General features: G+C 37.9%; 1 protein-coding gene across 1 annotated transcript; it reads right to left on the bottom strand.

Annotated features, from left to right (window-relative positions):
* Positions 1 to 15: 15 nt before the first annotated feature.
* Positions 16 to 16867, bottom strand: pcnx4 (pecanex 4). Its single transcript, XM_032547154.1, is given in 16 exon segments — positions 16 to 259; positions 261 to 329; positions 331 to 453; positions 849 to 1035; positions 1988 to 2413; positions 2415 to 2461; positions 2463 to 3083; positions 4492 to 4595; positions 8794 to 9154; positions 9290 to 9412; positions 10471 to 10571; positions 10664 to 11202; positions 12557 to 12736; positions 14145 to 14650; positions 14652 to 14926; positions 16719 to 16867. Coding segments are annotated over 15 exon segments (3642 nt in total). The 5' UTR covers positions 14847 to 14926; positions 16719 to 16867; the 3' UTR covers positions 16 to 199.
* Between the last annotated feature and the right edge of the window lie 8446 nt (positions 16868 to 25313).

Genomic DNA, 25313 nt, shown 5'->3' on the forward strand with positions numbered 1-25313 from the left:
TCACCTATTTTCTGTCTCATAACAACATGATGACAGTTTCAACAAAAATGTAAAAAACATTATTTATAAAAGTTACATCCTGCAGCTTTAATAAGAAAGATAATGGGTGTCCAAACAGAAAACAATGCACAACCTCGACAGCTGAGAAACAAACTGAGGTGTTTTCTTTTGAAACGAAGGCGCCCTGAGGGACTCCGGGTCAGAGGCAGGGGAAGTGGAGTGGGGCGGAGGAGTAGATGGGGTAACCCAGCGGCGGGTCAGGCGGCCTGAACTGTCAAGTTTCGGAGCATGAACGGGTGAGCCTGGATGCTGTACCGCTCCTCATCGTCAGTTGGTGGCGTACAGGAGTTCCCAAGAAAGGTTTGCCCACTGACCTCTGACCCCCTCTCCGTTCAGACGGCCGACCTGCACCAGCTGCTCCTGCAGGGACAGGACCCGACCCGTGTAGGTTCCCTGAGGACGGAAGATAGACAGCGTCTCTGAGAACTAAACCCACAATGTGTCCCAGGGCTGGGCGGTAACTAGCTACATTTACTCAGTTACATTTACTTCAGTAACTTTTTGAAAAAAGTACTATTACTTTTACTTGAGTAATTTTATTATAAAGTATTTCTTCTCTTACTTGAGTAAAATTTCGGGATTCTTTCCCCACTGAATGAAAAACAAACAAGTTTTAACCAAAAACTCACCAGACAGACACACCTGTAGTTTTTGTTAAAGTTTCACACGTTTTTTTTATCAAAAGAAACTGATTTGGAAATAAATTATTTAGCCTGATTTTTTTAAATTTTGTGTTACTGATATGAATTATTGTTTTTAACTTGATGTAGCAGAGATTGTTCAGTTACCATGGTGAGGTCGTGTCCCAGGGAGAACAGGAAGGGCTTCTCCTGAAGGACGCTGTCGTGCCAGCCTCTTTCCGTCACCAGGCCGATGTACCAGTCCCGTTCATATTCCTCTAAAGTGCTGAACAGTTCCTCTGGGGACTCCATCGGCCCCAGGCTGGCCTGGTCAAAGAGCAGCTTGAAGCTAAACCTGTTGGAAGAGAAAACAGGCACACATCTCTAACAGGCTGTCGAATCTAAATTTTGGTTATGGAGGATATAATATTTGGAAAATCCTTATTTTTTCACCACTGTCTTTTGGTTTAAATAGTTCAGGGCAGTCATCTTGTTCTAGCTTTTATTTATTTGAACTTTGAGTTCATGTACAATTAAATTTTTTAATAATAAGACTAAAGTCATAATATTGAACCAGAATACAGTTGTAATATTAGGGGAATTGAGCAGTAATTTTATGAGACCTCCAATACAAAAAAACTAAATTAAAATGAGGAATGTTGACCACTGCTCTATTACCTAGCAACCCCAGCTGAGCTCTGCCCATTACCTAGCAACCCCAGCAGAGTTCCAGAACATTTGGTCAGCTGTATCACCCATAAACCTGTTCCCAACCTGTTCAAGGACGCATAATAGGTCACCTTTAAGAGTTTTCTCTGGCAAAACTGCATAAGTTTTCTGCTTAGATTATGATTTTATTCTCATAATTAAACAAAAACTCTTAGTCTCCCCCTAATACTTACAACTCAGAAGGAATTATTGAAATAAAGTCACTTTTTGATCGACCTGGAGGAGAAGAACAGACAGGAAAATCAAATTTTTGTTTTGAAAATGCTTGGGTAGGTTATGCAAAGTAGTTTTGTCCAGCGGATATACAGAATGTGTGAGCAGCACTTCTTTGTTTGTCTCTATAGGATATTTGAAAAATTGTAACATTTCCAAATAAAAAGACAGGAATAAAAGCTACTTTTTGAAAATATTTTTTATAATCTGTAGCCTCTTTTTTCAGAAAAGAAAAAAACAAGAAAGAAAAATTTAATCAGATATTGAATCTGGAAGGAAGATAAAATCGTACATTTTATTTTGAAGCCGTATCTCCCAGCCCTATTCTGGTCCCATTAAAACCAGTTAAAATCAGGAGCTTCTACCTGAAGGCCTGCAGTGTGAGCTGGTAAAGATCTTTACTTGAAGACAGCCAGTCCAGTCCCTCCGTCCACGGCACATCTCCGCAGTACAGCCTGTAGATGTAACTGGGGCTGGTGAACGCCGACTCCGCCCCCACAGAGATGAGGCAGGACAGCGCCACCTTCACGTGCAGCTCCTTCAGAACCTCGTCCTCCTTCAGGGCTTTGGTCATGTCCTCCAGGGGTTCCCCCTGCGCTGCCAGCCCAAAGCGCCCCAGGCTGAAGCGAAACCATTCCTCCGGGAACAGCGGCCTGAGCGACAGCAGGCGGGACGGGAGCAGCGGCGCCGTCCTCCAAACCGGAGGCAGGTTGAACACCTCCGACTGCGGGCAGCTGAAGTTCAGGTGAGGGCTTTCTCTGAGCACCTCCGGGTTTCGGCCTCTGTCCACCTGCCGGCATGCCGATGCTGAGCCCCAGAGGCTGCAGCGGCTGCAGCGCAGGACAGCGCCATGTTCTCAAACAGGCTGTCCATCTCTACAGAGCCGGGCAGCGAGGCGCCGGTCTGCAGCGCCGCGTGTCCCCGCTGCGCCTCCGCAGTCACCAACGCCACGGTCCGCCGGGCCGGCTGAGGCCCGAACAGGTCGTCCTCGTCCGACCAGTCCCCGAACGACGTCAAACTGGAGCTGTCCTGTCTGAACCTGAGAGAGGACATGTTGGACTCCACCACGACAGCCTCGGACGGCGGGTTACATGTGGTCTGGGCCAACTGGGAGGACTGGGACTTCACGCCTCCGATGGTCGACCCGACCTCGCTGCTCCACAGCAAACCTTTCTGCCTCTGCACACAGTTCCGCAGCAGCAGCCAGGTCAGCGCCTTCATGAAGTCCTCCTGCAGTTTCCTCAGGTTGTCGTGGGAGTCGATGATGCCGGAGAGGACGTTCCTGGCGTCAGAGTAGACCCGGACCGCCAGCGCGGCGCAGGGCGTCAGCGCGTTGCCCCAGTGCAGGTTGAAGCCCTGGGTGAAGCCGAGCCGCTCCGGGCGCTCGAAGGCGGCCTCGAACACCTCATCCACCCGGCGGGCCTCCACCGTGTGGCAGGACGTCTCCTGCAGCTCCAAACCCTGCAGCAAAGAAAAACTCATCTAAACTTAAATTTCAATTCAATGAATCTGTGTACACTGCAAAAACATGAAATCTTACCAAGTATTTTTGAGTAATTTCGAGTGCAAATATCTTAGTACACTTGAAATAAGACAAAATGTTGTCTTCAGTAAGATGTATAATTTTGTTTTAAGTTAATTATTCATGAATATTGATGATAAAGTACAAATTCCACTGGCAGAATATTTAACTTTTGACATTTTCCCATTTTATAAATCAAATACTGGTACTTTTTATCAATATTGACTTAAAACAAGCTCCTATATCTTACTGAAAAGTGACTTTTAAGTTAGTTTTGTCTTATTTCAAGTGTACCGAGACATATGCACTGTACTCAGTGTACTCAAATAAGAGTACACTGGAAAGACATAAAATCTCACCAAGTACTTTTGTCTAGTTTCTAGTGCAAATATTGTAGATAAGAGAAAACTAACTTTCAAGTAACTTTTCAGCAAGATGTGGGAGTTTGTTTTAAGTCAATATTTCTTTAATATTGATGGAAAAGGTACTAGTTCTATTGCCAAATTATTAAACTTATAACAGGACATTTTTTTCATGATACAAGTGAAAATGCCACTGGAACTGGTACATTTTCATAATTGTTAAGGAATTATTGACTTAAATCAAGGTCATATATCTTGCTGAAAACTTACCATGTGGTTTGTTTTTGTCTTATTTCAAGTGAACCAAGATATTTTAACAAAAAAACTAGAATTAAATACTTGGTAAGATTTTGTGTTTTTGCAGTGCAGCACCAATTCTCAGCCAGATTTAATGCATTTAATGAAATACAATTATGTGAAAAAAAACTTTTACAGTCAGTGTGTTTTCATAGACACATTTGGACATTTGGATTCTTAAGGCGTTTTCCCACCAGATAGTTTATTAGACTTGGTTCCAAAAAAAAAATCCCATTAAGCACCAATTATTAATTGATTAATGCGTAACATGGTCACCAGATCAGCCTTACACTGTAGTAATTCAAGCATATTATTGCATTCTAGGCAATAATTTTTTTATTTTCCAATTTAAAAAATAATCTATTTATTTATTTGCACCTATTAATGAATTTTTAATAATGTATATAACAATTTAAGTGGTTAAATGGAAAATGTGCAGAATGTGCCAAATTTGATGTACCCGATTAATCGATTAATTGTCAAAATAATTGATTAATAAAATAATAGTAACAGCTCTAATAAAATAGAGTCAAATTGAGCTCATAATGCAAATTAACAAGAAGTTTTCTATCTAAGGAAGCCCAGGTGAGTCCCTTCTTGTCCACACCAAGCATATGGCCACAGTGAAAAGGATTCATTCACTAAACACCTGCAGTGACCATTAAAAGCAGAAAAACCTCTGTGGTACCTTAATATTAACTGTACAATAGCCGTATCCTCTCTCCAGGATCATTATCCAAACCATACGGTCCTGGAAACGTCCCAGAAAATGAGAGCCTGGGGCGACAGAACCTACAAACAGAGAGCACATCATGAGTTGCCTGTGAATTGAACGTATGAGGAGGTGTGGCATGTAATCCAAGGTCAAGAAAGGGGGAACACACAACATGCACTCAGCCTAACTAACAAACAAACGCATCCGTTTCATTTTTCATCAGCTGCTGCTCTATGTGGCGACATTACGGAGCAAACAATCACATCAATAAACACGGAAATCTACACAGAGCTTAAACAATTAATCGGATTAATCATGATTAATCAATTATTGAAATTATTGTCGACTAATTTAACTCAAAAACCCAACATATTCAGAGCCGTAATTAAGCCAAAACTGTATAAAATATGTATATATTTTGCATTTAAATGAAATACACCTTTGTCTGGAAATACTTTCATTTTTTACCCAAATCTCCTCAAATGACAGTTTTAGCTTCACGAAATTTATTACATTTTAGGCAATAAAATTTTCATTTTCTTGTGTAACAAAATAATTTAATTGTTTATTTGCACCTTCTAATGTATTTCTAATATCATATTAAAAAAACAAATTGTTAAATGAAAAATATGTCAAATGTGGCAAATTATCCGATTAATCATCAGAATGATCGATTACTAAAATAGTCGATAGTTGAAGCCCTTAATTGAAACATTAAGCCTAATCTAACCCTTAGCTGTCCATCAGTCTCTCTTTTAGACGGTGCAGGACTTTGATTTCTGCAGACAGAAGACAGACATTTATTTCACCACAGACCCACAGCAGAGCAGCAAGGTTAAGGGAGCTTTTGTTTTACTATGACTAGTGCCTGCGTGGCTCAGGGATAATGTTGCGTCCCATAATGACATCTAAGAATAGTTCCAGCAGCTACATCATGATGGAAAGCGACAGACTGAGCAGATTCCTCTTCCTGCTCACTGCTCCATAGCCTCCAGTGTGAGCAAAGCTAAAGGAACAGTACAGACCGCCGTCATTTAACAGGTCGCCATTCTAAATAATACATCACCGCCACAGCTTTAAAGCTCATGCGAAACAATAAGGTGAAATTTTTTGATCACTTTTGAATGGGCACTCCAGAAATATCAGCTTCCTGTTTGTATGTGTATTTTTTTCCCCATTTGGGCCGTTCTGATTGAGCGCAGAGTATATCGCCGCAGCAGTGTAGCTCAGCCTCGGAGTATTATGCGGTTAATGTTGCGGAAACATTCGGATGTAATGAATACAGATCAGAGCGGTTTTTTTGGGTCACTTCACAGGAAACTCAGCGCGATGATGTAAGTCCGCATTACCGCCAGTACTTGAAAAAGGCTGCTCACAACCGAGTTTCTTTTTGGTATTTAACCATGTGAGATGGGACGCATACGATCCCTGCTCAACCCAGAGGGTGTTAGGTCACTAAAGTATCTAAGAAATAATTTTCTGAACTCTCGAACTGTTTTTTGTGCTACAGTGGAAGGTAAACACTCGGGCTGAAACAATTAATCGGATTATTCGTGATTAATCGATTATTGAAATGATCATTAGCTAATTTAGTAATCGATGAATTGTTGATTGGAGTATACAGACTCAAAAAAGGCCTGTTGCTGAATGAGTGACATATTCAGAGCAGTAATGAAGCCAAAACTGTACAAAACTATACACATTTTGCATTTAAGATTAACAAAAACTTATGTGTGCTCCTCAAGTGGCACAGTTATGGATTCACCTGGTACAAATTCTGTAAAAAAAAAAAAGTATTAGTCAGTTAATCCAAAAAATAACAAATTACGTCAAGCAGAAAGGGTAGAGCTTTTCACATGTTGATGTCTGAAGTATTTTTTAGCTGCAGATGCAGCTTTTGCTACAAATGATCAAGCGCTCACCAAATTAATGAAAAAATTAATGTGTTATTGCATTTTAGAGAAAAAAAGTTAATTTTCTTACTAGTAGTAATTGAGTTGTTTATTTGCATCTTTTAAGATATTTCTAATATTGTAGGAAAAAAGAGAAATGAAAAATCTGTAAAAGGAGAATTTTTTATTTTTATCATCAGAATAATCTATAGATTAATTGATAGCTAAAATAATTGTTAGTTGCAGCCCTAGTAAACAACAAAATGGGACGTGGATTTACCTCAGTGCTGTCGTCTTTGGATTGTTACTATGGCTGCAACTAATGATTATTTCAGTAATGGATTATTCTATCAATTATTCTGATGATTATTTTTTTATTTAACCACTTAAGCTTTTTATACAATATTAGAAATACATTAAAAAGATGCAAATAAACAAATAATTCAATTCCTTTTAAAAAGTTTTGACCGAATTACTGCTCTGAATATTTTTTTTTTCAGTAAGCAACTTTTTTTGAGTCTGTTTACTCCAGTTAATGATTGACTATTAAATTAGTTGACGATTATTTTAATAATCGATTCATCATGATTAATCGCTTCGTAACACAATAAAACGATTCATCGACTTGTTAAACTGGGTCGAATTGTTACATTTTTAACTATTAGCAGTTGTATTCTGATAGAAACTGCAAATAAACAAATTAAATTCCTTTTTTAAATAATAAAATTAACATTTTATTACCTAAAATGCAATAACATAGTATTCCTTTATTGTTTTTATCTTAAATTCAACATATATATGTAGGCCTGTTGCGATAAACGATAAATCGATTAATCGTACGATAAATTAAAACTATCGACGTCATTTCAATTATCGGCATTATCGTCTCTTCCGGCCTTTTTCTCTTTCTGTTGATGACACCGAATGAAAAAAGGCTCAACTCCAGTGCTCTCCACTGATCCTCCCTTCCTCATTTCCTTAGTGTAAAGCCCACACGATCTTAGAGCTGTCGGCCCATTTTCAAAACCTGAGAGACCACACAGCCGACAGAAATCCTAGGTATAACGGTTCGATCGGGTTCGGTCCTGCCGTGTGGTGTCCAACAATGGGCACAAAATAATGGCTACAAGTCCAGTTAACTAATTTTAAAACCAGGCATTAATCAATGCTTTACTACAATCTACCTGCAATGCATGTGGCTAGTGTCAGCGTAAAGTCCTGACTGAATGAAAATCATTAGAACCTATTTACGTCACGTTAACGAAGAACAGCTGAAAAGTTACCGGGTTTATCAACTGCGGTAGCAATTTCGCTCCAACTCCTCCTCTTGTCATTTCTATATTCTTTGCATGTTGAATAAACATTAATGTTGTTTCCACATATCATCTCCAATGTCCGCTGGACTTCGGGTTGCGCTGTGTCAGCTGTTTGGGATTCCCCGACGTAATTTCCCCTCAAAAAACACGGAGGAGAATCCGCGCTTTCTGATTGGCTGCCTGTCACTTTCAACAGGTGGAGTTAAAGCTCCCAGTCGGGGAAAACCCTGATTTAGATCGGAGCGGCAACGAAGATCTACCGTAACACACCACACAATCTTAGAAAGACCAACAGTCTAAGATTGTTGTAAGGGGAAAAATAGGAGCAAAAAATCATGTAGTGTGAACTATTGCATCAGGTAGTCGATGTGCCCATCTTCTCTATTTAAATCTAATGATTACTGAAGGGCAACATAATATACACACTTCATAATCTGCACTCTTTTGGTTGAATGCAGTATTTATTTCCACTTTGGCTTTATGTTGTTTAGTTTTTATCAAGTACATTTTTTGTTAATGGAGACTGAGAATCCATTTTGTTTTTGGTTGTTTTGTTTATTTAGTTTATTAGCTCCAGTGTTAAATATTCTTTTGAAAATAAAGTGTATCTATCTTTGGCAGGAAATCACATGCATTATTACGTCATTTCCATTAAATCAGTGTAAAAAAGTCTTCAGACAATATTATCGTTTATCGCAATAATTTTTTGAGACAATTAATCGCTCAGCAAAATTTGCTATCGTGACAGGCCTATATATATGTATTTTGTACATTTTTGTCCTAATTACCGCTCTGAATATGTTCAGAGCGGTTATTTCAGCAAATGCCTTGTTTTTGAGTCTGTACTAAATTATTTTACAATTATTTCAATAATCAATTCATCACGATTAATCGTTTCATTAAAAAAATCAAATGATTAATCGGATTGTTTAATTGGGTTTTGTTGTTACATTTTCAGCTACGTAATTATTATTTGTATTCTGATGCAAATTACATTCTATGAATCAAATTTTAAATACAAAATAATTTTGTAGAAAGAACAGAGAAAGCATGCACGACCCACTAACCGAGTGAACCGCTTGCAAAGGCCGTCGTTAGAGCAGAGGCCAAGCTTCCACTCATCTGCTGGTAGAAGACGGAGTCCGGACAGGGACAGGCCATCCCCACTGGGCCTGGCCAACTGCGCTGTGGCCTGGGAAATCCCACGAGGAAGATGGGCAGGGTGAAAAGGGGCAGCAGGGGGGCAGCGAGCACGGCAGAGAGAGTAACCACAGCCAGCACCAGCGGCCACAGCGAGGCGTTGAGAGCCAGGAGAGTGCCGGCCGACTGACGCCGCTGCTTCTTCTCTGTCCAGGACGTCACCAGGACAGTGAGGGTGAACTTCAGCTTGGCTACGAACTGACCCAGTCTGTCCATCAACAGACCCACCTGGGTTACAAATTTAACACCATCAGGTCTGTAACATAAGCGCCTTCAAATATGTGAATCTGTTATTGCAGCAGCACAATCTCACACTGAGACATCGAGGGGAAACGTTAATTTGTTGATTTATGTTGAACTCACCAGAAGAAGCTGAACTCCAGTTCCTAAGGCGTCCCATCCGGATAGGGTTTTACTTCCAGCTACAAGCTGCACTAAGATCACCACCACCATCTGCAAAAGGGCGTCCTCTGAGCTCTGCCACACCTGAAGGGCAAGAACCACCTGTATTCAATGACCCCATCTTCATAATTATTAAAGTAGAGAGAGTGGAAAATAGAAGAGAGCACGTTCTTTTTTCTTTGGCCTCTGAGAATCTGGAACAAGTTATTAAAGAAATAAGCCATATGAGCTGCTGCTTGCCACGCCTCCAACTCAACGTTTACACTCAAACATGAAAACGGCTCCAAACAGATGCACAATTATACAGCAGTACATCTTTGAAAAGCAGAAGTGGAGCCTCCTGCACAACCAACAACACTGCAAAAACACAAAATCTTACCAAGTATTTTTGGTCTAGTTTCTATTGTAAATATTTCGCCACACTTAAAATAAGACGAAACTAACTTTTCCTACAATTTTAAGGAATTATTGAACTAAACTCCTATATCTTGGTGAAAAGCTATTTGCAAGTTAGTTTTATCTAATTTCAAGTGTGCTAAGATATTTGCACTCAAAACTAGACAAAAATTACTTGGTAAGATTTTGCGTTTTTGCAGTGAAGAATGCAGTAAGCGGTTTCTGAACAGTTTCAAAACATTTGTCTTTTCCAGCAGCCATCATACAGCAGTAAAACCAGCTGACCAAACGTTCTGGAACTCTGCTGGGGTTGCTGGGTAACGGACACAGTTCAGCTGGGGTTGCTAGGTAACAGGGCAGTGCCTGTGCGTTTGTGACGTTACATTCGGAAAGTTTTGAAACAACAAATTTTCCAGGTGCAAAAAAAACAATTTATTGCCAGAAAATGACTTTTTTTTTTTTGTTTTTGGTCTGGTTATATTTTAATATGATCAAACAGGGATAGAGATCAACCATAAATGATATACGTGAACAAAAAAAAAAAAAAAATTAAGTAACAAAAAAAGTTAAATAAAAACAGACAAAAGCACTGGTTTAAACATTTTACTATATCAGTCTGTAGCGAATTGTCATTACATACCCTGAAATAAGGGAGGAAGGACTTTCTTTTTAAGCATTTAGTTTTTTTTAGGAGCAGCATGGATGTACAAATCAGGCAAAATCTCCCTTTTCAGGTGTGTACGTACCACTCTAAATGCTCTCGTCAATCCCACACTGACGGTGACACTGTGGAGCAACCGCAGAGATTCGTCCATAGACAGAAAAGCAACCATTGCAAACGGAGACACTGAAATGGGACACAGAGCAGGTTCTGGTCAGTCGCATCTCCATGCAAATGTTCAGCATAAGAAAATGAAAAGCATGCAGCCAGACGCTCACCAAGATAAAGTAGGACTCTTCGGATCGCAGCAGCTACGTGCAACCCTCTGCTCTTTTGCTTGAAGCTCTGAACATTGGACATTCCTTTAGGGTACAGGGGATTCAGGAACATCCCTGCAACTACATAAGCACCCTGGATCTCTCTTAGAGCCCAGCAAAGAGAGAAAAGTATGATGAGGAGGTAGCTAACCAGACCCTGAGGTTCTGTAACCAAGACTTGGGACTGAGCTGAGCCAATGAAGTGATGCAACAGTCCAGCCTCCGCCGTGGCCGCCGCCAGCAGGCTGGAAAACAGAAGCAGCTCCCGGCAGCCGAGGCTCCAGCCGAAGGAAGTGAGAGGGAAAGATGGCGACCCCCCGCTGTGAACTCTGTGGTCCCTGAAGGAGGTTCTCTGGCGCCTGCAGAGCGCGCCGACCTGGCTCAGGTCCAGGCTCAGCAGAAACCCGGCAGAGGTGGAGAAGAGGACAACGCCCAGCGATGACGGGATGAAGTAATTACAAACAGCGACGCCAAAGGACACGGCGCACATGAAGAGCAGCCTAAGGGACACGAGACACGAACCAGAGACAGACCGGTTCTCACATCAGTTCACTGGGACAAATAAACAAAACTAACAAAATGAAAAAAATTCAGTAAAATACAAACTAAACTGTTATCTTTAAACATTATAACTGAAGCTGGCCATAAACAGATTTTATCATTTAATTTAACTTTTTGTTTTTGAACACTGCAAAAACACAAAACCATACCAAGTATTTTTGGTTATGTTATTACACTTGAAATAACCAGATTTGGGTAGTAACTAGTTACATTTACTCGATTACATTTACTTGAGTAACTGCAGTTTGTGTTGAAGTTCTTAAGTTTTTATTGAAAGAAACTGATTTGGAAAATTTTCTTTAGCCTGATTTTGTTCTTTTTTGATACAAATTATTGTCACAGTGGTCCTTAAAATACCAAAGTTTCCATATAACTTTCCATTTTTTCCGTCTGATTATGAAATTTTTAATATTAAATGAGCAATAATGTGATCAGTTACTCAGTACATGAGTAGACATTTTACCAAATACTTTTATACTCTTACTCGAGTAATTTCTTGGACAGCTACTTTTAACTTTTACGTGAGTAAAAATATGTTGAAGTAGTGCTACTCTTACAGTTTTTGGGTTCTCTACCCGCCTCTGGAAATAAAACAAAACTTACAAGTAACTTTTCAGGAAGAGATATTAGAAACAAAGTCTTACAGTAGTCTACCTCAGTCTAGTTCCTGCCTTAGTACACTTGAAGTAAGACAAAACTAACTTAAAAGTAACTTTTCAGCAAGTTATAGGAGCTTGTTTTAAGTGAATAATTCCTTAGTATTAATAAATATTAAGTTTCAAATGTGATAGGATATTTGCATTTAGACCTAAACCACAAATAATTAGAAAGATTTTGTGCTTTTGCAGTGAAGATTAAACTTTTGGAAAATCTGGATTAATTTTTAAACAATGCAGTCCTCGTGTTTCAATAGTTCAACACCATCCTGTTTGTATTACAGCTTCTACTAATTTGGACTTTGAATTTTCTTTGACTGAAGTATAAAGATTTTATTATCAGAATAAAGTCACAATATTCGGATAATAAAGTAGTAATTTATATTTTTTTTAATTAAAAGAGGAATGTTATACCTCGATAGAGGATTTTGCAGGTAATACTTAATAGAAATAATTGATCTATCAGGTGTGGAAACGCCCTACATCTCAGTTTGTTCTCCTCTATTTGCAGTGCAATTAAATAACAAACTGATTGGTTTTACCAAAGATAACGATGATGTGATAAACAACAATACACGTCTTCTGTAGGTGACAAACGGTTGTAAGTCATCATGGAGGCATATTGACCAGGATTTACCTGATGTTGCTGGACATGGGTGAGCCTCCCAGGCCAAACACCAGAACCTGCTCCATTCCCCAGAGCAGCAAGGCGTCGAGCGGCGGCAGAACCCCCAGCGCCCAGAGCACAGGCAGGAAGACGAAAACCACGTGTAGAGTCTGGCTGGCCAGCTGGAGCTCAGGAACAGCGTGGGAGAACCTACACGAAATGTTAACATCACTGTGGCTGAAGCGATCAATCAGATTAATCGATTATTAAAATAACTTAAATGATCAATCGTTAACAGTCTCAAAAAAAGAACACTTGCTGAAAAAAGGTAACATATTCAGAGCAGTAATTAAGTCAAAACTGTACAAAATAAATGTACATTTTGCATTTAGAATAAAGAAAACATGTCTTTAACTTTTATTTTAAAAAAAGTGTTTTTTTACATTTTGTTAAAACTGTCACCATGTTTTAACAGTATAATGAGACAGAACCACCTCCTACCCGAGCTACGATTGCTGTTTGAAGAAAAGTGACGCTCCTGGTTAAAAACAACCAATCGGAGCCAGGAGGGGGGTATTAGTGCTGTCAATCAACCTCGTGAAAGTGCTGCTAAATGTCCTAATGGCACAGAAACAACTTAAAGTTCTAGAAAAAACATTTATCCGCCATCATCGGTGGCTATGCTAACTAGCATTAGCATTCATGACAGGCTCTGCTATCAAGAAGACGTTGCAGCGTAGCAGAAAGAAAGCGTGTGGGGGGGTGAGCACCACACACAAGCATGCTTCATGATTGACAGCGCTAAGACCCTCCTCCTTGTTCTGATTGGTTGTTTCTCGTCAGCATCATCTGTGTCAAACCATACTGTGATGTCATGGTGACAGTTTCATCAAATATGTAAAAACTCTTTTTATTAAAAGTTACATGCTGCAGCTTTAAACATGTTTTAGCCAAAACTCCTCAAGAGGCTGAGTTTTAGTTTCAGCAGGCTCAAATTCACAAAAGGAATGCTACAGTATCGCACTTTAGGCAATAAATTTATATTTTCTCATTTAAAAAAAGGAATTGAATTGTTTATTTGTATCTTTGACGTATTTATAATATTGTATAAAAAGGCTTAAGTGATCAAATAAAAAATCTGCAGACTGTGCCAAATTTTTTATCAATTTAATTGATCGATCATCAGAATAATCGATTAGTCAATTATTTTGATTAATTGATTGATGTGATAATTTTTTCCAATTAATTGTCAGAATAATCAATTGATCTGATAATTTTTTTATCTTAAAAATTGTTGGAATAATTGATTAACTGGATAAAAAATATATTTTATCTGATTAATCAATTATTAATCAGAATAATAATTTAGTCGGCAATTGCGATTAATTAATTTATCCAATTAACAAATTAATCTGATCATTTTCCCCCAATTAATTTTCAGAATAATCGAGTAATCTGACCATGTTTTTATCTAATAAATCATCAGAATAATTTATCAATCTGAATTAAAATATATATTTTATTCGATTAATCGTCTGAATAATCGATTAATCTGATAAAAATTGGAGTTGGAGGTTTGGAGTTTCCTGAAAATGGAACCGTATGCGTTGTTGCTCACCTGTCAGCCAAATCCACGGCGATGAAGATAAAAACGTAGAGCGGCCGGGTGAGCGGCGTGATCTCGTACGTGTCCTGTGCTTGGAAAGTAGCCGTCTCTGCGGCCGTATTTACGATGAGGGAGTATTCGGCTATACACAGAGTCACCCAGCTGAGGACAAACACGACAAGGGAGGCGCCGGTGCTGCCGTACAGAGCCGTCAGTCGGCCCAGGAACACGTACCACGTCCCGAAGCCGCACAGAACTCCAGCTAGGACCGTGTGCAGAACCACATTCAGGCCGAACCGCTTCCCCGGAGCGATGAATCTCACCGTCTCCGGGCTGATGCATTGGGTGAACTCCACCTCCTCCTCATCAACCAGGTTGTTGGGCGCGCCAAGTCTCTCCACTACTGTGCCACTCCTCCGTGCAGCGTGCAGCGCCAGCGCCTGAACACCTGCTGCAGCTGCGAACATGAGCATGCCAGAGAGAACGGCGGCATAAAGCTCCTGGAGCAGCTGCAGCTGGCCAGAGCAGCGTGCCGACGCCGCCGAACAGCCATGGCGTCAGGAACAAAACCGCTTGGTTGACGTATACGTAAGGCGGGGCACAGTAGCCTAGCTTGAAGCGGGGACCCCCCAACACGGTTTGGGGGAAGCGCTTCCAGAAGAACTCTTGCTTGTACTCATTAAGAAGGGGCACATCTGGCCCCATTCTGACCATTCCAGAAAAGGTGGCAGGTCATCTCCACGGAAACGGAGGAGGCATCGCTGTCATTATCTCGGCCATGTAGGACGACTCACCTGGAAAACAAGAAACACTTTAGTCACATTACAGACTAGAGGAGAGGAGAGTACCCAAAAATGTACTACAGTAGCAGTACTTCAACATATATAAAGTAGCCAAGAAATTACTCAAGTAAGAGTAAAGCAGTATTTGGTAAAAAGTCACATTTTCAATCTTTCATATAAAAAAATTACATAATCAGATTTGAGTATTTTAAGGATGAAAATGACAATAATTCATATAAGCAACAAAAAAAAACAGGCAAAAGAAAAAAATTCAGTTTCTTTCAATATAAAACTTATGAAACTTTAATAAAAACTGCAGGTGTGAGTCTGTCTGGTGAAGTTTTGATTAAAATATGTTTGTTTTTCACTCAATGGGTAGAAAGTCCAGAAATTTTACTACAGTAAGAGTAGAGATACTTCATAGTAAAATTACTAAAGTAAAAGTAAGAAGTAGCAGCCTAGTAAAAATACTCCTAAAAGCAAATTTTTTTCAAAAGTGCAATTGAGTAAATGTAATTACTTAATTACAATTACCAACTGACTAATTAGTTAAAGAGAACTAAAGGCGACTGCTTATGCTTCATTAAACAGGTTAGGACAGATCTATGGCCTATACAAATCATGTTCATTACGTTTTTTTCTCTCATTTTATATTTTAGATATTTATAGAATATCTAAAATATTCTTAGATAATGAGATTTCAGAGCTGTTTTAGGGAGTCTTATCACTTTAAATCCAGATAAGCTTCTGCTGGCCGCTCCCTCAACTCAACGTTTACACTCACACATGAAAATTGCTGCAAACAGATGCACAATTATACAACTGTACATCTTTGAAAAGCAAAAGTGGAGCCTCCATCACAACCAACAAGAATGCAGCACACAGACCAATCCAGGACATGAGCTACAACTGTACTAGCCGCTCAACCTGGGTTAAGGAGAAAAAAACTAGATGGTCCAGAGGCCTCAACATTTTTCATTTAATTTGGAAATTAAGGCTGCAGAACTTCAAGCTCAAAGTCAGAGCAGGAGTCCAACAATTTGCACAACAAAACAGTAGTGAACTTTGAGTTTCAATCTGCTGGCAAGCTCTATGGAAATACTGGTTTTATTCTCCAATAAGTTTTGGTGCCTGCCCACACTGCCAAAGATCCTCCATGCCACGCCGCATTGATGCAGTAACCGCATAAATGACTCATGAAGTGTTAAATGATTAAAAACGTTTGTCTAATATAATGTTGTAATTCTATTTAAACTATAATGAACAAAATAACTAAATACAACGTAAAATAAGTCAATATATTAGTTTAATAAATTAGCTTTTCACTGATAACATATCGAAATACACCTGTACAGGTAATATAAGCTAACCGGGGACTGTTTTTTTTATTACCATGTTGCTAGTGTTTAGAGGATTTGGATCAGAACCGAAATCTAAATAATAAATTTTTCCTAATGTGTTAATTTTTCACATTAAATCAATCTAGAATGATGAATCTAAAACCTGGTTTGTTCATGTTTCTAACGTTTATGAGCAAAAACAGCAACTGCTGCTGAGAGACCAGAGCACAACAGAGCAACAAGATGCTCTGATGGGAGTCCGTCTGCTTTAACACATTATTACAAATATAACAACACGGTGACACCAAGCCAGGTTTGTTATTACAGATAAAGTGGTCTCAAAAGACTGAACCTTTGCTAGCTCTGTGGCTGAAATAACGGAGGCAGACAGCGCCTTAATCCGCTAACTTCTCACACTAATAGCTAAAACACAAAAGGTTTTGAACAATGAGAGATCAACTTACTATCAGGGGGATAAGGACCAACGGCAAAGACCCTGTAGTGATATTTTCCACAAGATAATTATGAGGTTTGAGAGGAAAAACAGCCTGCAGCTCCCAGTATTAACATTAGCTGCTGGCTAGCCATAGCACAGCTAACCGACAGCGACATCATACGCTATCAGACTTTGACCAATCACAGTGCAGCTTACAGGAAGGAGAGGACTCTGATTGGTGTAGGATTTTTAATGCTGCCCACAGAGCTCTGCCCGTTTATCAACCAAACACAATAAAGACAATCACAAATCAGTTTGATCTCAGCTTATAAAATACATTAAAAACACTTCATACAACTAGAAAAATATATATATATATATTGTTCTACAATAAAAGAAATTTGCAAAGAATCATAAATTTTACATCTTGTTTATTTTGTATTCATATTTAAAGTATTAAATACATAAAATGTTTGAATAGAGAGAAGATTGTCAACTTTTCTTTTTTTAATTATTCATTGAAATAGAACAACAAAAGTGCTGATATACAACAAATTTACAAATACAGTACTATAAAGGTGTAAGGACTTTCTATAGGAGGGTATAAGGAAGTTTTTTTTTAAGTTTAATTTAAGAAGTGCATTTACATGCTGGAACTAGTCAAAAATATATTAAAATTAGGCTTAGGATGTAAAAATTTTAAAGCGTACAGTCACAAAAATTTATTAAATGAAAAAACTATATATTTTTATATATATTTTTTATCCCTTCATAAAAGTTTCTTGAAATTGCAGTTGTGATGGTGATGCTGTAGGAAGGATCTCCAATAGAAGTCAGTCCTGCAGCGAAACTGAAGAAGCCTCTGACTGAAGAACGTCGTTTGACCTCACAAATGCACATTTAAACCTTTTGGAAAGCTTTCCCATAACGACTGAAGCTGTTATAACTGCAAAGAGTGAACAAAAAATCATATTAAACCCAATTTACATGTGTGTCAGATTGAAGAAACACACTTTTGGTCAAATGTAATAATGAGAAACATTGACATGACGCTCCCTGATTCAGTCTGAATATTCATGTTTGTGTGAAGGAATAACACCAATCAAGAAAAAGGTTATCCCTATTTACAATTATATCAAATGTAGTTACTCGCACCACTGTATTTAAATCCTGATTCTAATACTCTTGGCTCAGTGGTCATTTGTCTGTATTTGTAACGTATTTAATTTTAAAAAGAGGTGCAAAGAACAAAATATCACCATAAAACAAAACAAAAAAGAGAATTTTTTTTATTTAATTGCAGATGTTTCAGAGGTCAGGAGGGTTTTTTTCTGTAAAAAGCAACTCTTTCTGCTCTGTGTGTAAGACAATCCATCAGAAGAAAAGTGCTTGTCAGTCCTGACATCCCTCGTTTAAATCTGTAATCCTCCCAACACTTTAAGAAATATGTTTTCAACACTTAAGTCAAGGAGAAATAATGCAAATGTCATGATTTATAAAAGGCTGTCAGAAAATTGCACAAAAAGCTTATCTGACAAACCAGTGAAGAATGATTTCTGGTAAATTTGCAGGAAAATTGGGTATTTCTCAATTGTTTTCTTTTCCCATAAACTTTTTTCTCCTTTTAAAGAAGCAATACGCTTTGTGGGATTGAAATAATGTGATGAACGGCACACAAGTTCAAGCCTACAATAAATGACACAGCAAGGTCAGAAATAAAAAGCGGTTAAGATTTTATGCTTCTGTGAGATTTGCTCTCATCCAAAATGTCTACACAAAATAGAAGCATTTTCCCTTTTCATCCTAATTGTCCGTCTCCAGTAGCTCTTTATTCCACAGGAAACAAATTACAGGAAAATGACAAGCGACAGCAATAATTCAATGACACACTTCAAAAGAAGCAATATGGCAAGGCAGGATGTATTTGTGAGAATAAAGGAAAATGAACTTGGGATATAATATGCACCTTTTGAGGACAAAATAATTTAGATTTTGTTGATGACTTGCAGAGGGGCGTTTGGAGCAACTAAACGGCTCCTCTTCACAAACCCTCAAGCAAAACACTTCTGGAGTTTCTGCAAAATGGAGAGCAGCGCTTAGGAGGATGTTGCTTTTATGCATTTAAATTACACTGATTGATTGATAGCTATATAAGCATCAGCTTAAAGGTTTTAGGTGTTGATATGAAAATAGAGTAGACGTAAAAACAATCTGTTCAAAACTCTGTTATAAAAATGTAATAATTTCTTCTATTTTAGTTTGATCAATAGATATAATCCCTCATATTTAATAAGATTCTATTACCGCCGATATCAGACCCAAAATAAATCTGGTAATAAAGAGCAACACAAAGTTTTCACTCTGTAATATACAATTAAAATAAACTAGATGTGAGCTTTTAACATTTTTATGACAATTTAGCTCTACTATGTGTGAAAATGCTCAACTGCAAAGAAAAATAAACAGTTAAACAATTACGATTTAAATAAATGGCAATGGAGGGTACCCATTCTTGGAAAGGTGTTCAATGTAAAAATGCAAAATCTTACCAAGTATTTTTGGTTTAATTTCTACTGAAAATATCTTATTACGGTTTAACTTTTCGGCACAATGTAGAAGCTTGTTTTGAGTCAATAATTATTTTCTGAACTCCAAGTCAGCAACAAAACTCTTGTCTATGTCAGCAGCCATTCTACAAAACCAGCTGACCAACGGTGCTTTAGTTCCACCGGGATTGCTAGGTAACGGGGCTGGGCTCCACCGGGGTTGCTAGGTAGCGGGGCTGGGGCTCCACTGGGGTTGCTAGGTAACGGCACACTGTCTGTGGAATGTGACTTAACTACTGGGAGGTTTGTGAAACGACTCGTTTTTCAGACACCAGTAAATATTACCGTACTACCAAAAAAAACAGCTGGGTGACGTTTTTTAAAGTGCTTGGGCTATTTTTAGAAACAGTACAGTCCCAAATGGGAGTATAAAAATATTAAAAAAAGGTCCCATTTAAGAAGCTTTGGCTTTTTGTGACACTTTTTGCAGTAGGATGAGGGGGTGTTCAGCTGTATCAATTTATAGTATAATACAAAACTGCAACAAAAATGCTTTTTCCCCATCACATGGGTCACATGATCAACAACTGGATGTTACTACTGGTGGAAAAGATGACAGGAAGTAGTTTGAGGATTATGACACTGGCAAGTTTCTTATTTAATGGAAACAATTACAAAATTGTGTTTTTTCAACATCAGCAGGAGATGCGGTTCCATTACAAATGTGAGCAAAACTTTGTTGATATTCCGCTAATGTCGAAAAAAACCCAATTAAATTAGAAACGCAGTTAAAGTCACATGTGAATAAGCTTGTTTATGTGGTAAGTTGTTAAAAAACATGGAACGCCATTTTCCTCCTATCACTTCCTGATGTCTTCTTCATCATTTCTGCCAGTAGAAACATCTGGTTGTTGATCGCATGACTCGTGTGATGTTTCCATCGCAATTTTGCGAAATTCACTAATTTCAATACAGCTGGAAAACCACCTCATCCAAGCACAAATATATTATAGCAAAAAACATGTTTTCTTCTAAATTGACATGTTTCCATTGAGCGAATTCATCTTCGTAACTCCAGCTTGTAAATGAAAACAAAACATTTTCTCGTAAAACTGTGCAAAACCTTGTAATTGCGATTACATTGACCATATAACTGCAGCAATTTGACATTTAAAAAATAAATCCACTTACTGATAACATAGGCAAGTTTGAAAAAACTTGTTTTTGCTAAAACATTTTTGGCGCATGCATGAGGTGGGGGTATTTTTGGCCATATTGAAATTGGTTAATTTCGCAAAACCATAATTGAAATACTTGTTTTGCATCACAAAAGTCATGTGCGATGGGAAAAGTTTAAAAGGACCCAAGCTGCGCAAAACTTCTGCGTTTCCATTGACCATACAATTTCACAAGTTGGAATTACGAAAATAAATTTAACTTAATAGAAACACAGCAATTTCAGACAACTTGTTTTTCGATAAAACACTATGATGAGGTGGTTTTTGTTGCCCGTACTGAAATTTGTTTATTTTGCAAAACTCCAATGGAAACATTTTCACAGCTTCACATGATTAACAACCAGATGTTTAAACTGGATCCAACCAGAAAGAAGACGACAGGAAGTGGTGGTAGGATGAAAGTATAACATGTTTTTGAGTGATGACTGCATAAACAAACTTATTTTACTGCATTTCTTATTTAGTAGAAACATCACAATTATAAAATTGTGTTTTTTCGACATTAGTGGGTGGTGTATTAAGGAAGTTTGGTCTGCAATTGTAATGTAAACGAAGCTAGTGATGGCACACCTCTAATTCACTCCTGAACCTGAGTGGAAATACGCCCCACTCAGCAATTATTCAGTCTTAGACTAATGGTGGCTCTGAATCTACAGACACAGCAAATGCACGGCGCTACTGGACCAGCAGTAATGGGCGCCATACAGACCGTGTGTGTGTGTGGTGAAGACTCTACCAGGGAAAAGAGGGGGTGGCATCATCTATAACTGATTCACAACATGCACGAACATCTCTAATTATGAATGTACATCACAAGTGCAGCGAATAACCACTGCCTCCTCTCCGCCTCCCGAGCCACGCTCCGTATCAGGCCCATGAAAACATAACCCGTCACATTCCATCCCATTAAACCAGCTACGAGCCATGTGGTCCGCTCACGTGGCGCAGCGAGGGGAAGACACACAGAGCGGTGCATCTGGGTTCACTCAGAGGTGATGAATAATTCAAGTTTTTTATGCTAATGTCATTTTAATGTAAGAAACACTGACAGATATGCAGATCTGCAACATACTCTGGAAAGCGGTAAGTCCACTATAGGCTCCCACTACCCACAGCATAATTAGAAACAGTTATATTTATGACATCCATGGTGCACATACTGTACACACAAATAAAGCGTAATTATCCCCTGCAATACCTAATGCATTAGAGCACTCACACTGAGCCCCCAAATCTGTGCTCTGAGTCCATCAGCTGCCATTTGATGTCAGGCACAGCAAGGTAATGGCAGTGCACTCACTTGCGAAGTCATTAGCCCCGCTTAATGCTGGGAATTAAAACAAATTAAGTGAAGTTAAGTACATGCATTAGAGAAGCTTGTTTGGGGGAGAGCTTTTCATTTTTCTCCTCTCCAGAACCGGTTCTGGACGCCTAGCAAAGCCAGGAGGAACAAAATGGAAGAGCAAGATCTGCTGCTCCAACTGATGAGTTACCGCTTCAGAGCTGGAGGAGGAAAAAAATCACTGATTAGTGGCGTTACTGGAGCTACAAGGACACCTAGCGGTCATGTTAACAGCTACTAATCACGTTAATCCTGCTGAGGCTTCAGCTGGCGGCACTTCTGGACCAAACAATAAAAAAATATGGAAACAACTAGAGAGAGAATTGTACTCTACACTGCAAAAACACGAAGTCTTGCAGAGGATTTTCGTCTAGTTTCTAGTGAAAATATCTTTTCAGCGGCATAAAGGTGTGTGTTTTAAGTCAATAATTTTTTAATATTGATAAAAAGCGCTATTTTTTCACTAATAAAATGGAAAAAATGTCTTGGTAAATGAAATAATCCTACCAGTGGAACTAATACTTTTAAAAAAAAAATCTGTATTGAGGAATTACTTACTTAAAACAAGCTTGTATATTTTGCTGAAAAGTTACTTCTAATTTAGAGTTGTATTATTTAAAGTATCTTAATCAATGTTTGGACTTTTGAATACTGCAAAAACGCAAACTCTTATCAAGTAATTTTAGTCTAGTTTTTAGTGGAAGTATCTTATGGTGCGCTCACACCAAATGCGTTACATCAAAAACGCGTCCCGACACTTCAAGTTGGACGAGTGTGCACTTTGAATGCAGACGCTTGACATTTTGTTCTACACCTAGAGTTTCACGTGTCTGGTTTACATTCAAAGTCTATATGGAGGCCTGTTGATGGCGTGTCAGCTCTAGCCGTTACTTTTCCTTTGGACGCTCTTGACACGTCAAACGCTCAAAACGCTCTACACGGATCAAATCACGCCACACTAGACGGTCGAAAAGCCCTCGACGCGCCCCCACATTGACTGAATGTAAACCAGACGCGTCTGACGCTCAAAATGCTTTCGGTGTGAATGCACCATTAGTATACTTCAAATAAGACAAAACTAACTTACATGTAACTTTTCAGCAAGATGTAGTAGCTTGTTTTAAGTCAATAAGCTGCTACAGATTTCTTAAAACTTACTTCCAAGTTAGTTTTGTCTTATTGCATGTGTACTAAGATGTTTGTACTGGTAAGAAGACAAAAATTATTTTGTGTTTTTTGCAGTGTGCCCTCCTGCTTTATCAGAAAAGAGTGAAAAATGTCAGAGTGAATTGAATGTATATTTGAAGCATCTATTTGTGAAAGATTTGACAATAAAGTTTACCCAAATTCATTTAGACAAAAACATATTCATTAGTGTTACTACACCCATTTAAACTCTTCATCTTGCTTATAATTTAAAAATAACAAACACTGAAATTATTAATCCGATTAATTGATTATTTTTTATTAATTGTGATTAATCGATTATTTCGATTAATTGATGGTAAATTGAAATTGTCAACTAATTCAGTAAAATGATTAATCGTTAACTGGAATACGGATGACAAAATAAAGGGCAATTTTGTAATTAAATTGCTGTAATTAAGTTACTTGTAAGATGTGTACCTAAAATATTTGCACTACAAATAAGACCAGAGTAGTTCATAAGATTTTATCATTTTGCCTTGCAACATGAATTGGATCAGTTTTTATTGTGCTTTCAAAAGACATTTATTATGAAATGATGCTTTATAGATAAACTATATTGAACTGAATTCCTTTGTTTGATCAATAACTATATTTTCCATTAGATTTATCAATGATGAACAAACAGAAACATCTTTTAGAAATGATTAAATGCGCCCATCGGTGACATGACTGGGGCTGGCTTTCCGAAAAGAGGCTAACAACATGAAACCGACAATCTCTGAAATCCATTTGGACCTTATTCAAGATTACATCTTCATCTGAGTGACTGCAGATTATTGTCCACAGAGAGGTGTCCTAAAGCTGGATTATCCACTTGTTGGGGATGCGTTTGACCCGATGGATGAAGCCTGCCAGCCTCACATGCTCCTCCATCTGTGGGTGTTTTTTTTTTTTTCCTTTTTCTGCAGCTTGTTTGGAGCTGAAATGACACCAATACCTCTCATCCTCAGATTACATGGTTAGTGATCCACATATGTGGGAAAAAATTAAGTCAGAGATTTTGAAGGGAATGTACTGCATGTCAGAGTCCAGTGACCTAATATACCCCCAACTGAAAGCAAGTTATTCATTTCTAATTAGAGCTGGGCGATAAGGCTTAAAATAAATCTGAGATTTGTTCATACCAGATCTGATTTTAATACTTTTCTTTTTGCTCACTTTTTTCTAAAAACAGAAATGAGAGAAAATATGATCAAAATGTGTTTTTATTTAATCTGTTAATTGTACGACAGAGAATTTCAGTTAATTTATGAGAATATAGTTATAATATTAGCATAAGAGATGTCAATTTCTGCAGAAAAAATGTCTTAAAACGTGTTTTTAAAGAGAACTAAAGTTTTTAGAGTTATCAGGATCGGATGTGACCGACTCTGTTCACGTGATTCTTTCTTCAAAACACTCAGTCGTTTGAAAGATTAATTCAAAGTCCTGAAAAAATACAAAATATTACCAAATATTTTATATAGCTTCTTTTGCAAATGTCTAAGTAAACATGAAATATTACAAAAGTAACTGAAAAGTAACTTTTTAGCACGATATAGGCGCTTATTTTAAGTAAATATTTCCTTAATATTGATGAAAAAGTGCTAATTCCACTGAGATTATTTGACTTACAACATGGGGGAAAATATAGTGTTATACTTGAAGAAATCTGCCAATGAAGCTAGTACTTTTGGTACTTTTTCATCAATACTATGTAGTTATTAACTTAAAATAAGCTCCTGTTTTATACTGCAAAGTTACTTGTAAGTTATTTTTGTCTTATTTCAAGTGTATTCAGATATTTGGACTCAAAACTAGACAAAGAAATACTTAGTAAAACATATGCTGATGCGTTCAAAAAATAAATATTCTTAACTATAATCTTTAAAACAGATACTGAAGTATAACTTTACAAGACGCTCAATTTTAACTATTTCTCATCTTTTGTTTACGACTTTCTTCTGCTAACATGACTTAATTCTTGTAAATTAAAACTAATAATTGTAGCCTAGTGCTAATATTTCATCGTAGAGTTGACCTGATATTCAAGTCTAAATAAATAGAAACTGTAAAAGTTGCCTGTCAAACAAGATGGCCGCCTTGCAGATGGTGACATCACTCTGAACTATGGAAACCCAAGGAGTGCATTGGTGCAAAAAAATAAAAATAAAATAAAATTTGTAAAAAATTAGGATATTCCAAAATGAAATCTTCAAAAACCAAATAGTTGATAAATCAATAAATCTGATTTATCACCCTGTTGCATTACAACGTTCACATGAAAATAAAAACAAAATGCAATCAAA

Source organism: Xiphophorus hellerii, chromosome 19 (genome assembly GCF_003331165.1).
Source record: "Xiphophorus hellerii strain 12219 chromosome 19, Xiphophorus_hellerii-4.1, whole genome shotgun sequence".
NCBI classification, from domain to species: domain Eukaryota; kingdom Metazoa; phylum Chordata; class Actinopteri; order Cyprinodontiformes; family Poeciliidae; genus Xiphophorus; species Xiphophorus hellerii.